This window comes from Festucalex cinctus, chromosome 1 (genome assembly GCF_051991245.1).
Source record: "Festucalex cinctus isolate MCC-2025b chromosome 1, RoL_Fcin_1.0, whole genome shotgun sequence".
Taxonomy (NCBI): domain Eukaryota; kingdom Metazoa; phylum Chordata; class Actinopteri; order Syngnathiformes; family Syngnathidae; genus Festucalex; species Festucalex cinctus.
The window spans coordinates 62678921-62696266 of record NC_135411.1 but is presented as its reverse complement, the minus strand read 5'-3'; the positions used below and the strand labels follow the sequence as shown (position 1 = coordinate 62696266).

The 17346-nt window shown below is 38.9% G+C and overlaps 1 protein-coding gene across 1 annotated transcript; it reads left to right on the top strand.

Moving 5' to 3' along the window:
* The first annotated feature begins 4153 nt into the window (after positions 1 to 4153).
* LOC144005855 (ATP-dependent RNA helicase DDX39A) lies at positions 4154 to 14448 on the top strand. The gene is made up of 10 exons (XM_077504318.1): positions 4154 to 4277; positions 4948 to 5164; positions 5259 to 5386; positions 6009 to 6285; positions 6363 to 6481; positions 6569 to 6700; positions 10953 to 11062; positions 11224 to 11368; positions 13123 to 13270; positions 14226 to 14448. The coding sequence occupies exons 1-10, from the start codon at positions 4239 to 4241 to the stop codon at positions 14240 to 14242; spliced, it is 1332 nt and encodes a 443-aa protein (XP_077360444.1). The 5' UTR covers positions 4154 to 4238; the 3' UTR covers positions 14243 to 14448.
* Positions 14449 to 17346: the final 2898 nt, after the last annotated feature.

Here is a 17346-nt window from a genome sequence, read left to right as displayed (position 1 = left end):
CCATTATTTTACCGATTCGGCCCACTTAGTAATATATTTTCCTCCATGCGGCCCCTGGGCTAATATGAGTTTGACACCTCTGGTGTATAATATACCTGTATGTGTTGTTAGTGATGCTTTCGATCTTAGCAAGGACATATTTCCTGGTCAATACTAAATAGTCTTTCACTTGTATAGAGCTTTTATACCTACACTTAAGGTACACAAACAAATTTAACGCTGATATTCATTATGCAATATCAGGAGCTTGTGGTTCAGGACTTGCTGAAGGACACTTCTACATGGGCACAGGAGGTCAGGATTGAATCCAATCCTTCAGGTTGGAAGATAACCACTCAACCACTTGAGCCATGCTTCCAATTGTGTTAATAAATCACTCATATGATAGTGCCCTTTTATGAAGTGATTTTATAGTTAATAATGATCATACCCAATATTAATATTCAATATCCTATAATATATTTTGGTCATTTTTTAAACTGGTTTTAACTGTGGCTGTTGAACCATTTTAATGTGGCAAATAAATTTAACAACTCACTGCCGTTTTACAGCTGTGCAGACAGGCTGTGAGTTTTTCGGACTATGTGACTGTAGGTAGTGTTAAAAAAAAAAAAAAAAAAAAAAAAAAAATTCTAGTAGGTCAGGGGTGTCAAACTCATATTAGCTCAGGGGCCACATGGAGAAAAATATATTCGCAAGTGGGCCGGATCGGTAAAATTGTATATAATTTTTCAAACATTGCCATCAATTAGACGCAGATTTTCGCTAATGTGGGCTAGCCCTAAATTGCAGGGCTCATCTGTACAAATATTGTCCCAAAAAAATAACAAGAATGCAAATGAACGCGGCAACACTTTGCCCGTATGAGTTCCAACTTCCAGGCGTGTTATATCTCCCGATTTTGCATAAACCTGTATATTGTTCACTGAATGCATTGTGTTCCGGGTGCCGTTAATGAAGTTATACGGACGTTAATCCTTATCCAATGTGTAGTTGAATGTGTGTCTTATTCAGCACATTTGTGTTTGATTCATGTTTTTATTTTTTAAACAAACTAACTTTAAATTGTGTTTAAAATAACGACATTCAGAGCAATTCCATGTACAAGTTGCATTGCTCAACTGAGACTTACTTGTGTAGTTATTAATTTATAAGCTTTGATTGTGGCCGGCTGATTAATTGGACTGACATTACTGTTTTTTTGTTTGTTTTTTAACTTTACAAAACTATCTCGCGGGCCGGATTAAACCCCATTGCGGGCCTGATCCGGCCCCCGGGCCTTATGTTTGACACCCCTGTAGTAGGTTAAGCTCATATTGGCTTGATTAACCAATATATTGGTTAGACATTAACCATTCCGGGTAGTTACGAGCGTCACAATTTTATTGGTTCGCCAAACGACCAATAAAATTGGTTAAAATAAGAAGTAAGTCTAGACAGATCACTTGGAATTATATTTATTGTATCAATTTATTGTATTCTAAATGTTTCCATTAATTATTAGAAGTGATTACAAATATAAAAAGTGTTTAAAAATGGAAATGTGTGTCTAGATCAGGGGTGTCAAACACTTATTAGCATAGAGGACAATATATTACTAAGTGGGCCGAATCGGTAAAATAATGGTATATAATTTAAAAACAAATGCCATCAATTATGTGCAGATTTTTGCAATTTTTGGGCCATCCTAAATTACCGGGCTCAAGTGTAATCTATTGTTTCAAAAAATAACACGACTGCAAATGAAACGCGGCAACACTTTGCCTGTGTAAGTTCCGGAGTGTTAAATCTACCTGTTTTACATATATATAGTTCCCAGAATGCATTGTGTGGCGCAGTTAATTACGTTATAGGACCAGTAATTGAATTTGTGCCGTATTTAACACGTTTATGTTGGTCTATGATCAAAAAATAATAATAATAATAATAACAATATTTTTATTTATTTATTTATTTATTTTTTAAACCAAAGCTTAACTTTAAATCGTGTGTAAAATAATGACTTCCAGGGCGATTTCATGTCCACGGTGTGTTACTCATCTGAAAATTGCTTGTGAAATTACAAATTTATATATTTAATTGTGGCTGGCTGATTAATTGGTCCAACATTACAATTTTTTTTTTTACTTTACAAAATCATCTCGTGGGCCGGATTAAACCTCTTTGTGGGCCTGATCCGGCCCGCGGGCCTTATGTTTGACACCACTGACGTAGAAGTACATTACTTACCAGTAAGTTTGGCTTGAAAGTCATGTAGAGGGAAAATGTGTATGTTTCTAGAGTTAAGGTCACTGTATAAAAGTTGGTAAAAGCTCCAAAATATATATATTTTTTTAAGAAACGCTACATTTCATTTAGTTTTTCACGATTGTCAACACACGTTTCTCAATACAATAACAGATTTCTCAATACTGCACACACAAAATGCTAAACTTGACACTCCCTTTGCAAGAAGACGCTTGCCATCAAATCTCTACGTTGTGTTCACAAAATGGAACTCGTGTTTTCATTTGCTACACACAGTCATATTTTCCAATGACACATAGCATTCATTGAGCACACACAACTAAGCTTTTGCTGCACACTACCAAGTATTTACAGCACATTGTAGTGCAAAATTGAAAACACAATTGTAAAATGGAACACTCCATATGAATGACAATAATTCTGGAAAATAAGATATTTCTCCAGTTGTAAAAAATGACTGAGTCAAGCCTATTTTTTCATCAAACAAACTGAAAACAGCACACAAATATGCAGCCAAAAATGTTTTATTTTTGTACATGACTGAGATCTAATCATGATCAAGCATCATCATGCCTTCGGTTTCTGTCAGGCCAGAGAGCCTCGTCCACATCACAGGCGATGTTCTCCCTATCTAGACATCTCTGCAAGAACCGGCTTGAGTGGCGTATGAATCCCTGAACGGACTCGAGGCTGACGTCACCACAGGCTGCTTCCATGGCCTGGACAGGTTGGCTCATACACCTTCCACCTCCAAGCAGAAAAGAACTATGGGGTTGAGGAATGGAGAGTATGCCGGGAGGAATCACACTCTAAAATGTGGGTGGTCCTGGAACCACTGACGTACAAGCAGAGCCTGGTGGAAACTCACATTGTCCCAGATGACAACATCATTTCTTTATGGATCATCAATGTGATCTGGTGGAACAAGTTGTTTGTGGAAGTCATCAAAGAAGGCCAGCAGCAAGACCCTCAAGTCAGCCTCCCTCATGCTCACATCATATGGTTCAGCACATGGTCTATCACAGTGGCCTGAATCATTGGATATAATAGTTCTCCGTCTTCTTACTACTCCTCCTCTCTGTCCTCCTCGTGCTCCTCTCTGTTCTTCTGCTCCTCTCTGCCCTTCTCCTGCTCCCCCCTACTTCTCTGTCATGCTCCTGAGCAAGAGGAGGACAGACTCTTCTCTGTTCTCCTCTTTGCTCCTCCTCTCACTTTTCCACTTCTTCTCAGGTTGCTCTCTTCCATGTTCTCCATTCACCAAACACAGAGGAGGAGGCTCAAGACACTTCTATACTGCAGTCCTGATTGCTAATTGCTCACCAGATCTGAATGTGTTGAGTTTTGAACACTTGTGTGTTGTAAGTTGATACAACTGAGATGTCACATGAGAAGTGTGTGTAACAACAGAACATTGTATGTCGTGTTTTGACAAGTTAATGTGCAATTGACTGCAGGGTGTAATGTCGGTTGAAGCGTTGAGCTTTTACATGAGAGGTGTGTGCCATAAATGAGAATTGTGTGTAGTGTTTAGACAACAAGGTGATTTGCAATTGTCAGAGTGTAAAGAAGGAAAGTCAGAAGGGAGTCATAAAGGAGTGTGAAGTAGTGACAATTCGGGTCGAGCGATTGGTACATGAAGTTAAGGTTGTGCAAATTGTGCCAAAGTTTAGATTATGTGTGTTAACAATCGTGAAAAACTGTAAATGTTCACATGTTGAATACCACAGCTGGAATCTATCGTGAAGGCAATGTGAGTGAAATAGTTGCTGAATCTAGCAACAAAATGAAATATTTCCGTCAATGGACTGGATACTGTTGTTGTTTCACACCGCTTATTTCGACACGTGAGCTACACCGTTACTTTGCTATTGTCCAATCGCTGACTTATTTTTCTTTTGCGCGATACAATCCACCAATGATGTAAGGACCTTTTGAGGTAGGCGGGACTTCCGGTCGCTAGTATAACCACTGTTGTGTGGCTTCTCCAATCCATGCGGTTTGGATTCACTGCTGTAGTCGCAGCTATTCAGGTAAGAGCATTACAATAGTTGATATTTATGAATTAAATTTATTCCATTTAATTTTCTACGTACCCCCCTTTGAGATTATCCTGTAAACGAACACAGATGAGAACCAACAGTGAATAGAAAGCCTGTTTCTGCATTGTTTGGTTCCGACTCCGGAGTGCTAGTGTAGCATATTGTAGCCTAGCATTGCTTTGGTTCGCCGCCCTACTTAGTCGAGTTTGGCCTCACTGTTTCCCGCTTGCCTTTGTCTGAAGTCACCCAGATTGCCGCTGTTTGTAAACTCAAACAAGACAAGAGTTACTTGCCACGTGACGTTATCAATTGTTAGGCAACACAATGCTGACTGGTAGCTGAGCAACCGGCGAATTTTAAGTTCAAGTAGCTGCTGTGTTCCTAATGAATGAATGAATGGAGTTTATTTTATCAGGTCGACCCATAATTGCATAGCCTTTGTTCAAAGCCATGCACTATTTTGATGACCGACTAGGTATATGTGTACATTGTTGTTGTAAAACAGGCCCTCACCCAAACGTTCATGTTTTTTTTGTGCAACTTAACTCAGCATCGATCTTACCCAGTACCACAGGTTGACACAAATGCTTCTCATTGTATTCTCATGACGGCATAAAAGACAAAGCAAAGCCCAGTTCTAACAATATTCTCATTGCTCCAGGTCAAAAAGATGACTGAGAACGATGTCGATAATGAGCTGCTCGACTACGAAGATGATGAAGAACCCCAAGGAGCACCCGAGAGTAGACCCCCCGCTGGCAAGAAGGAGGTGAAGGGATCCTACGTTTCAATACACAGTTCCGGCTTCAGGGACTTCCTGCTCAAACCAGAGTTACTTCGCGCCATTATCGACTGTGGCTTTGAACATCCATCAGAAGGTGATGCTGCGTTGAAGTCTGTAGGCCAATCGGCTGTCGGAATTATTTCTTTTCATGGAAAGCATTGATGTAAATATTTTTGTCTGGCTCATAGTCCAGCATGAATGCATCCCACAAGCCATCTTGGGTATGGACATCCTTTGCCAAGCCAAATCCGGCATGGGCAAGACAGCCGTGTTTGTTTTAGCCACTCTTCAACAGATTGAACCAGTTGATGGACAGGTTAGTATCTAACATCCTTGTGATCTTGTGAAACGTCACCAGTCACAGCCCAAATATTGTTCCCATTGAAAGTATGAATAAATCAAGAATGCACAGAATACCCGATGCGGATGTTCTTTTCTCATGTCGTGTTTTTAGGGAAAACGTTCTTGAGTACATTGTTGGGAATCGTACTTGGCGAGTTGACAATACCGTACTCGGCTTTCTTCATATTGAGAAATGGCCGTTCATACTGTAAGAAATTAATACCGTGTTTAGACTAGAGGGGCTGCATAGAAGAGATGGTAAAGAAAATTTTTGTCATGACTTAACCTTTAAGAATTGTGTTCAGATAACTTTTTTATTTTTTCATTATCTGTGAAGAAAACCATTTCTGCGGAAGTTAGTGAATGTTAATGTTAGAAAGGTTTCAATGCTTGTCTTGTCTCAAGCGGGGTAAAGTCAAACATTTTTTTTAGAATGTTCTGTACTGTTTTTCTAAATGAAGGGGGAAGATGAGATTCAACGTATTAGGGCCTTAAGGTCAAGCACTGCTGTGCTCCTTTTCACCCTGTTGCAGCAGTTAATTGCCATTAAAACTCCTTCAGGTTTTCAGGTTATATCCTTCTGTCTGTTCTTACAGATAGCGGTACTAGTCATGTGCCATACGCGAGAGCTGGCCTTCCAGATTAGCAAAGAATACGAGCGCTTCTCCAAGTACATGCCCGCGGTCAAAACGGTGGTATTCTTCGGCGGGCTGCCCATCAAGAATGATGAGGATGTCCTGAAGAAGAACTGCCCCCATATAGTCGTCGGAACGCCGGGCCGCATCCTCGCTCTCGTCCGGAACAAGACGCTCAGTCTGAAATATGTCAAACATTTTGTCCTGGATGAGTGTGACAAAATGTTGGAGCATCTTGGTATGATCCGTTGAAATGTTTGCATGCATTCAACTGTTTACACAGGTGATTAATTTGTCTCCACTGTCTTCGTGCAGACATGAGGTGTGACGTACAAGACATCTTCAGAATCACGCCCCACGAGAAGCAGGTCATGATGTTTAGTGCCACGCTCAGCAAGGAGATCCGACCGGTCTGTCGTAAATTCATGCAGGACGTAAGTGAAACGAAAACGCGGCGGTGCTTTGTAGCTGTTTGCACCTCATAACTGACCACGTTAACAGCCTGTTTGTCTCTTGTGCAGCCCATGGAGGTGTTTGTGGATGACGAGACCAAACTGACGCTTCACGGGCTGCAACAGTACTACTGCAAGTTGAAGGACAGCGAGAAGAACCGCAAGCTCTTTGACCTGCTCGACGCGTTGGAGTTTAACCAGGTGATCTGAATTATTATGTCAGCTTTTATAATGACAGCAATTTGACCATGGAAGAAAGTTTTTCTCTTCACATTTACGACAGAGAACTATCAGTTTTGAATTAAAAGCTGAATCTTCATTTATACAAGTTAGAATTGTTTTGTTTTTTTAACCCAATTCAATCATTAATCAACAGATTTTGTTAATCAAATAGTTACATCCCTAACTGATTTAGTTGACATCTTACACATACACAAGTTCATCACAGTAAAATAAAATTCTAGTTTTATTTAAAGGAGAAGTCGGGTCAAAAATGTTCTTTCCTATATATGTCTACTAGTCTAAACACAGCATTTTGATTCACATTGCATTAGTGCAGTGCTTCTCAAATAGTGGGGCGGGGCCCCCCCAACACCCCCCCAAGGGCGGCGCGAGGCTCCATCAAGGGGGACGCGTTTGACCTCGGGGGACATGCTTTTTTATTTTTTTATATATATATATTTTTTTTACTGTCCTAGAATAAAGTCCAATTGCACCTCCACTACATTAGGGGGCAGTGGCACTCTCATTATTGGCAGAGTGTGCGCAGGGAGCATTCGCTCGGTGGTGTAGGGGTTTTGTTTGCACTGAGCATGCGCGCTTTGCACACAGCAAAAAAATATCAGCACAAATTTTATATATTTTTGTTTCACAGGTTAAAGTTTTTTTCTTAATATTGTGCTTCTGAGTTAATGTTGGTGATCAGTTTGAATGCATTATTATTTATTGATTTTATGTAATTTTATTTTTCCGTATCTTATGGTTTGACATGGTCAGTCAAAAATTTTTTATAGTTTAATCAAGGATTTAATTTTATTTTTGAATTTCAGATACACTTTCTGTCTTTTCAGTTAATCTTTTCCGTTACAGTTAATAAAGCTGTTCTTTGTTGTAAGTTGGTCCATGTTTCTTTTTTTTTTTTTTATTCTCTTATACGTTAATAGGGATACAGTGTTGTGCAGAGGTGTGCTTATAACAATTTTATAGACAAATGATACTATTTATAGTCGCGTGGGAGTGGGAGGACGTGAGATGTTTTCTTCTTACTGGGGGTGGGGCATGACAGAAAATAATTGAGAAGCACTGCATTAGTGGAATATGAATTAAAGGTGGATTCAATGATGTTCTTGAAAAGTAGAAGCCAAACATCTGTTTGTCACGTTTAAAAAAACTGCGCATGCGGAAGACCATCCTACCAGCTCTTCTGCTCGTCTGGGGGAAACGTCCGAGCTCATCATAATCATCATCTTCATCAGTCTCTGCAGCCGGCCTCGCTTCATACGGATGTCCTTTTGCGGCTCTCAGATATTTTTAAAAGTACACGGTCAGCTGGGTGGAGCTACAACGATGAATGGCCGAATCCGAACCTCACTACATGAAGCTAGCTACATGCTACAAACACTCGAAGTGCGCATGCGCAGCTAGGAAGAGCACGCACAACGTCACTACGCAGATTGATTGACAGGATCGAGAAGCAATCGTTAAGATGATCCACCTGGAAGACGCAGCCACAAAAATATCCTTCAACCCACTTTTTAAGCAGCAAAATCCAACTGGTTTTATACATCTCAGGGGGCAGCCAATTTTTTCATTTGCTGTTGAGTGAAAATGACACCACAGTTGCGCATGACTTTGGTAACTAGGGCTGGACGATTAATCCAAATTTTATCGTGATTTTGGCTTCTCTCGATCTTTAAAACGTAATAATCAAAGAAAAACGATTAATGTGCACACCGCCGCGGTACATTTACAGATTGCCTGTTGTGAAAGTATGCAGAATGCATCGCCACTATATTGCTTGTAGCAACTTAGCCCAGAGCAAATCGATGTGATTCTGCCTTCCTTAAGCGTCGTTTAAGATGTTTAATGACACTGCAGTTGAAGTTAACTGCAAAACCAAATGGACGCCAAAAAGAATTACATCCACTTTATATTTAAATGCAAAAAAATAAAAAATTAGCCTAGCGCTAATACTAAAGTAAATGGACGATCCTTTTCAAATGGTAACGTTTAATTAGCATTGACTTTGGGAGTGGTGTTTCAAATAACGAATATTCACACACATGTACACACAGGTAAGATAACACTACTCAAAGGCACAATTTTTCCCAATCTGTGATAAAGTGAAAGGAGTTATTTTAATAGAATTCAATCGCAACTTTCTTCTGTTCTCATTGTCAGCGACTGTACATGATGGATCCATGGCACCACACTGCTCCTAAGAGGCCAAAATGTGCAATAACAGCCAGTACAGAATTTTTCAATTGCTATTTTGGTATATTATTTTACTTTGTTACTAATTTAATTCCTCAATGTCTTTTTAAGTCATATTTAAGGATGAATTTTCAAGGAATTTTCCTTTCCTCCAAATTCAAGGATACAAATATCCAACTACTTGCTATACCGACACACATTTCCACATGACATAGCGCAATGTAATCCCTGAGGTCCCAGGTTATCCCACTAAGTACTCAGACTTGTTAAAATAACATAGGATAAAATAAATATGGTAACATAAAAGGGTGACGTAATGCTTAAGTTTAAAAACAAAAAATGAATGAGGATTCACAGGATATTTACAGGCTTACTGTATACTTGACAAAATTAATGGTGTTCAAGAATAGTTTTCAAATGAAGTGGTGAATGGGCATAAGGCTGTGAGAGATGGTGCAGGACAGAAGCCAAAAAAGAAAAAGGAAACCAAATTTACAGTTATTTTGTAAATAGACTATCTCTGGGTGGGTTACTCACGCTGTGGGGCTGGTATGGGGGTGAAAATGTTCATTTACCATTTCCTGACTTCTGGCATCTGTCATTCACAATGAGTCTCAATGATGTGATGTAAGTTTGGGGGGGGGGGGTGGATAGGCAGTGTGGATGTGTCACCGTCATCATCATGCTTTGCAAACTTTATTAAAAAAAAAAAAAAAAAAAAGTGGCACACAAAAAAGAAAACGTGACAAAGTTAAAGGTGCGTTCCGATGTTTTTCCGTTGCCGTTTGTAAACACAACATTCAAAACTGCCGTTGGTGGAAGTCAAAGACAGCAGCCAACCAGGAACAAGCGTGAAATTAGCCCGCCAATCAGGATCGGGAGTTCGCACAGCCGAATTTGCGTATGCAGACAAGACACAGGAATCAAACGACTCTAACTTATCCACGGAAACAATCCACCAATTAACAGCAGGCGTTCGCACAGCAAAATTTGCATATTCCACTCATTGCTTGGCTGGGGGGAAAAAAAAAAAATTGGGGAGAGGGGGACCCAAAAACTCTTTTGCACCGGGGCCTCTCGGCATTGTTACGCCACTGATCATTACCTAACCCTGAGCAACTGTGTCATTTTGAGTTGACAGCAAGTGGCAAAATGGCCGCCTGCTGAGAGGGACAAGAAGCAGGTGGATTTTGCTCCTTAACTCGTATTCCATACGTTTTTAGACTACTGGGGCCACATAGAACATATTATTATAGAGATCTGACTTCCCCATTAAGGAAAAAAATAATTGCAACTAGGGGTGTGAATTGCCTAGTACGATTCGATTCGTATCACGATTCACAGGTCACGATTCGATTCGATACCGATTAATCCCGATACGAATTTATAAGTAGATTGTTGCGATTTTTTTTCATTCAAATTTAGAAAATACTAATCAGTAAGCTTGTAGAGTGTAAGATTTATATGAAAATGTATTATTTATTTATCTGAAATTTCAGTCTTATCGAGGTTGTAATCTGTTTCATGTTTGAACAGCATTAAAATAAAATATTAAGGCTTAATGTTCCGTTCATATAACATTCTTCCATGCTCAAGGTGTGAATCCTAACCCGAAGTCAGACGTTTTGTTGAATATTTTTCCATTAAAAATGGAAGTTTAAAAATCGATTCACACACACAAAAAAAAAAAAAAAAAGGCAATGATGATAAGACGTTGAATCGGTAAGACTACCGAATGAACAATTCTGAGCTCTTAAAAAAAAAAAAAAAAAAAAAAAAAAAAAAACACGATTTTTTTTTCTTGAATCGATTCGAGAATCGCGCGATGTAGTATCGCGATATATCGCCGAGTCGATTTTTTTTTAACACCCCTAATTGCAACATTCATTTATATATTCATTTATAGTGTGCATTTACAGTATCAATAAAATAGAATGTTCCCGTTTGCTATTGCCAACAAGAGAGTGCAAGAAGGGGGACACTATGGACTTGTGTGTTTAATACCCCGTCCTGCCTCTAGGTGGTGATCTTTGTCAAGAAAATCCAGCGCTGCATCGCCTTGTCACAGCTTCTGGTGGAGCAGAATTTCCCCGCCATCGCCATCCACAAGGGGATGGCCCAGGAGGAGAGGTGAGAGTACCACACGCGTTGGTTCGTAAACTGTGCACCATTGACCTCCCAAGTATGGTAATGCTGCATTTAGTGGCACCAGTTAGGTGGACACATATTTGACAAGGCCTGCAGTAACGCGGGTGGCAGCTGTACTGATGATGCTTTGCTCCTCTCCGCAGACTGTCTCGCTATCAGCAATTCAAAGACTTCCAAAGGCGCATTTTGGTGGCCACCAACCTCTTTGGCCGAGGGATGGATATCGAACGAGTCAATATAGTCTTCAACTACGACATGCCAGAAGATTCAGACACGTATTTACACAGGGTGAGGAATGCAAACTTTCTTTGTCATTACTAAACAGACCTGGCCCACCAGTGTTTTCTCTGGGATTTTTGTCAGCAGTAGGGGCAAGAGCCAAAAATTCGGAGTTTTTTATTATTATTTTTTTATTTTCCCCATCGAAGTAACTGGGGGTGGTGTTTCTGTCGGGGGTTCTGACGGACATTTAGCCGTCTATCAATATGCTGACATGTGTGGCATATGCCTTTTAATGACATATCAAGTGCACGTTGGCTGAGCTGGCATAAAAACGGGTCATGGATGAGATGGTGAGAATTATACAACCTCTCTAGGGGAGTCTGAAGTAGAGTTAGTGGCTGATTATCGGCATTTTGACAAATATCGGTATCGGCCTTTTTAAAACTCTGACGGCTGATACAAGGTAAATCTAAAACCATTTTGATATCGGGAAGCTATATATTTACATTTTCAGTTAACTTTATAAGAGGTGCTACTGACCCTGGGAACCTTTGGAACCATTTGTTTTTCTTCGACATTAAAACAAAGGAATGTAGAAGAAATGTTTAAGATTTCAGTTTTTTTGGTTTTAATTTTGGGGAAAAAAAAATCACTATAGAAAACTATAGAGCAGGGGTGTCCAAATTTTTTCCTCTGAGGGCCACATACAGAAAAATAGAAATGCAAGGGCCACTTTGATTTTTTTTTTTTTTTTTTTGAGTTTAAGTTTAAGTTTTTAAAGTTTAAAATGTTTGTTTTACTTCATGTCTCGCGCAGTCACTGGCGCCGCCCAGGGTGACATGAGGAGAAAAGACAAGGCTGCGCCCAAAAAGGGGACGGGACAAAATGTGTGAAATGTAGTCACATAAAACGTGTTAAATCACTATTGAGTTTTTTAGTGGCATGAATTTTAGTGCTGACATTTTTACATAGAGACCTTTCTGATAAGTGCTCATGTTCATCTCCATCAAGCATTCCTTTTAAAGGGATATGAGACTCATAGAGCCATTTTCAACAGTAAGAAGAAATATTTTCTCTGTAATTAATGAAATAACTTAATAATTTTTAATAAACATTTAAGACTTTAAAAAGTAAAACAAATTTTGCCACTTACTGTCGAGTGAAGATAACATCACCTGTGCTAAGGAAACTGGTAACAACTAAACATGGATCAGTTTGCTGACCAACCCCAGAAAACAGATGAGCCGTATGGTCGTTACCCATTTCCTCAGCATGGGTGAAGTCATCAAGTTTTGAAACCAAAAATTATTTTCTTAATCATGATTTCAATCTCAATCAAATAATCATGACTGGTTGCTATTTTTCCAGCCCAATGATGTACTCAAAATATATACAGTACAGCAGTAAGTGGTAAAGAAGTAAGAATGGTTTTATTATTTACACATAAATCTATACAATAACCTTGTATACTTAATATTTGTTGACGAGGTATGTAGTTGTCATTCAAGGCAGAGTAAATCTTAATAGCGAATGTTCGAGTATGACACATTGAAAAGAAATGCTAGGAAAATTTTATGCATTATATATATTTTAAATAATCAGTAGATTAATTGGCAATTGGTATTGGGGGTTTTTCTACCAAAAATCTGTATTGACGTAAAAAAAAAAGAAAAAAAAGAAAAAAATGCATATTGGTTGTTCCTATCAGACCATTGATGAAACCATAACTACGCAAAAATGATCTCAAGCTCATGTAGAACAATGTCAGCAGGATCTGCTTGTCGCTTGTTCAATCAACATGCATACTTTGCTTTCCCCAGGTTGCCCGCGCTGGCAGGTTTGGCACTAAAGGCCTGGCAATAACGTTTGTGTCGGACGAGACCGACGCCAAGACTCTCAACGACGTGCAGGACCGCTTTGAGGTCAACGTGGCCGAGCTGCCGGATGAAATTGACATCTCCTCTTACAGTAAGTCCAGGCATTTTCAAATAGCGGCTGAAAGGAGCCCTGCGGTCTGACCCACGGGGACGATTTGTAGATTAACATAGATTCCACTCTGTCAGGGTTCTGTCACTCTGTCAGATTCCACTCTGTTTGACATCTATTAAACATGACAAAAAATGAGAGTAGACACTCAGTTCAGGGCTCGAGCGGAGAGAGGAGAGGAACTGACTGACACAATTCACTCCTGCACTCTCTGAAGATTCCTCTCCTCACCCTTTCTATTTATTTGGTTTTCCACACCCCTAGTTACATGGGTGCTCCAACCCTAAAAATGGAAATGCAAGGCATAGTTGGAATACAGTTTACTTGTTTGCCTATGTGTTGTGCATGTGAGTGAAAGATTGCGAAGTACATGTGTGGTCAAGTTTGCAATCATTTCTTAACAGATAACAGGCGACCTCAGCAGACTGGCTTGAACCATTCTGCTGCGTTAGATGTTGTGTTTCTTCAGCTTCTTGAGCAAAGCATTCTTCATTGCAAGCAGAAGCAGTTCTTCATTGCAGCAAATATATGATAAGATAACATATATGGCTCGGCTATGTGAATGTGAGTGCAAAGTATTCTTCATTACAAGCAGAAGAAGTTCTGCATTGCAGCGAATGTATAATAACTTATTTACAATTATTCCTACACACTCACTTTACTGTTAATCACCTGTAATGATTAACGTGCAACTGCTCAGTGAGACCCTGGAGTCCGGTGTCAAGACGGGCCCAAAGATAATCAGCGTTGTTTTGTCGTTTTGGTAACTTGGGAAAACAGCTGGTGGTGGTGGTGCTGCTGTGCAACTGCGCAACTCATGAAATTGAAATGGCTTTTTCATCTTTTCATCATCTGTTGTAGTTGGTATTGTCAGCTGTTGCTCTTTGGGAGTTTTTTGATACTCAAGGCATGTCTCACCTCTTTGTTTCTACTTTAGTTGAGCAGTCCAGATGAATCCCCCAGCCTGGTGGACATCACATCAACGTGGATCTCATCTTATACTTGGACTTAGACGTACTTTGCTGTTTCTTTGAAAGCTCCGGTTGTACCCTTTCATCAAACTTTATTTTTGTCAGCTTTGGGTTTGTGGTATATGATTGATTGGTTCTATTTGTATTTTTTATGTTTTTTCTTCATTGAAATTAAACTTTTTATAAATAGCCATTTTCCCCTTTTGTCATGTTGAATTTCACATTAATCCTGATAGTGTGTTGTAGGCAGTAATGGACAGTGAAAATGCAAGTTGTAATCCAAAAATGTCATGCTTCTGTCTGGCCTTCTAAATCAATGACTTTCAAACTTTTTCAAACCCCTTAAAAGGGGACATTGGGAACACTTTATAATGTTTGTTAGTTAACCATTTTAATTATTAGTAATGGTAATTTTTTCTGAATCATGATTTAATCAGTTAATATTTGAAAATTATTACTTAATTCTTCAATCGTTGTAAATTACTTCAATATGAATTAGCATTTGCTCATCATGACTTCATCTTTTGTTTATGCATTATATATATATATATATATATATATATATATATTAGGGGTGGGACAAAAAACCGATTCGACCGAACCATCGGTCGTCAAGGGGAGCTAAACGGCCGTATCGGTAGCAGACTTGTCAACCGATACAAAATCCGCCGGGAATCCTTAGATACATTGCTTGTAAAGCTATGGACCGGATATCGCGTTGCTGTGAATCGGTTGCGAGTGAGGCTTTATGGTTTTCATAACAATAGCAAGAGTTCTGCACCGTGCTCTACTTGTTTTGTTTACATTTCAGTAGCATCACTATTCAAGCTACTTCCGTGTTTACAGAGAGCTAGCAAAGTAGCGCTCAGAGACGCTTCATTCCCCGGATGTTGTAAACGTATTGCAAAGACGTGACGCACCTTTTTTGGGGGGGGGGGGGGGGGGCGCCTACTGTCAAGGCCGTGCTCGCGACACGGCACGCGCGCTCGCACGCAGTCGCGCACAACAAGTGGCAACATGCAAATGGAGACAGTTAGCAGAAGCCGGTGCCGTACATCTCGGTATTTCCCATGGCTATCGAGTCCTCTCGGTGCACTTGTATGTCCCGGGCCGGCGTTGGTACTGTGCGCGAGCCAAAAAGAATAACTCCCGTGACGATCCAATGCATGGATTCAAACGACACAGGTATGTCCCACAGCCAACACACCAGCTAAGCTAAAAGCACACTGCAAGTATCTCATTTCTCAGTTTGTGGCTCCCTGTCAATGTCTACAACTAGCATGAGCAGCAGATAGGAGAACTGAGACGTGCCCGCGATTACGACAGCCCAAAAAACAAAATATAAACAGTAGTGATTCTGTGGTCATCATCGTGTCTCAGATTAAAAAAACAAAAAAAGATGTCATACATTAACCAAAAATGAAAGTGATGACAAAAGAAAAAACAATTGTTAAATACAAAAATTGTTGATTAAAAAGGGAAATTAACTTTTGGAAATATTTTTGGATATATTAAGTTGTTAAAATGTGTTTGATAGATTTATTGTTCCATAAGGTGGCTTCATATTTCTTTTGGCTGGACGGTAGGTTTATTTCATGTCTTAAATTTATGTTTCTGAAATACTTCACATTGTGGACATATTCTGTTTAATTGTGTTGGTGTCTTTTTAAAGGTTAAATATTTATATTTCAAATTGAATTATCAGCCATATGTTTTCCTTATCCTGATTTTGAATAAAAAACAAAAAAAAACAAAAAAGTAATTAACTGTCAATAACAACTAACAAATATTTAAACTGATACATTTTTCAGTCATATCGCCCAGCCCTTTGTTCCGGTCCATTTAAATAATTGATTCAATGTATAAAAATATAGAAGACATTGTTGTTGTTCTTTTTTTTAACACATTTATAGATACTGTAAAAATTTGTGGTGTTTTGAGATTAATGTTTACAAGCAACAAATGTCACTATAAGTTTTGAATATTGAAATTAATCGTATCGAATCGAAAATTGTATCGTTCCCAAACTTAATCGAACCGTTCTGTTCTGAAAGATAATCGTTTTTCAATCGAATCGCAACTTGTGTATCGAGATACATATCGAATCGGCCTCATGTCAGAGATTCCCACCCCTAATATATATATATATATATATATATATATATGTGTATATATATATATATATATATATATGTATATGTATATATATGTGTATATATATATATATATATATATATAAAATGTGTGAATATATATATCTATATATATATGTATATATATATATGTGTGTGTGTGTGTGTGTGTATATATATATATATATATATATATATATATATACACACACATACATATATACACATACATATATACATGGGTTTTTTATTAAGAACTACACTGTTCTACAGATCAAAATTATTGTTTATGTTCATTATTGTTGACACTGAGAAAAATTCAAACCATATTTTAATGTGTATTTAGTTTTTATTATTGAAAATCTTCAAACAATGATGGATAAGGACAAGCAGAATCTCTTTGGAAAATTATGTAGGGTGGAGGGTGGGCAGGACAGAAGCGAACACAGGTCCAGTGGAATCAGCAACATGTCAGCGAGACGCACGCAAGCCATGCACACCATGGCTGTCCTCAGCAGGTGGATTCAGATCATCTCCAGCAATCGCGACATGGAATGGGAGGACAAAAAAAAAGAAAGGCAGTTAGTCGCACCAATACAGTATACATCAGGGGTGTCAAACTCATATTAGCTCAGGGGCCACATGGAGAAAAATATATTCGCAAGTGGGCCGGATCGGTAAAATTGTACATAATTTTTAAAACATTGCCGTCAATTACATGCAGAGTTTTGCTATTTGTGGGCCAGCCCTAAATTGTGGGGCGCATCTGTACAAATATTGTCCCAAAAATTTTTTGCATAAACCTGTATATTGTTCACTGATTGTGTGCCGGGTGCCGTTAATGAAGTTATAAGGACGTTAATCCTTATCTAATGTGTAGTTGAATGTGTGTCTTATTCAGCATGTTAGTGTTTGATTCATGTTTTTATTTTTTAAACAAACTAACTTTAAATTG

Bases quoted from the DNA above. Each gene is read 5' to 3' on its own strand.
- LOC144005855 (XM_077504318.1), top strand. From the start codon at position 4,239: ATGCGGTTTGGATTCACTGCTGTAGTCGCAGCTATTCAG. The intron at 5,165-5,258 runs GTGATGCTGCGT...TCTGGCTCATAG, and splicing joins CTTTGAACATCCATCAGAAG to TCCAGCATGAATGCATCCCA. The intron at 5,387-6,008 runs GTTAGTATCTAA...CTGTTCTTACAG, and splicing joins TTGAACCAGTTGATGGACAG to ATAGCGGTACTAGTCATGTG.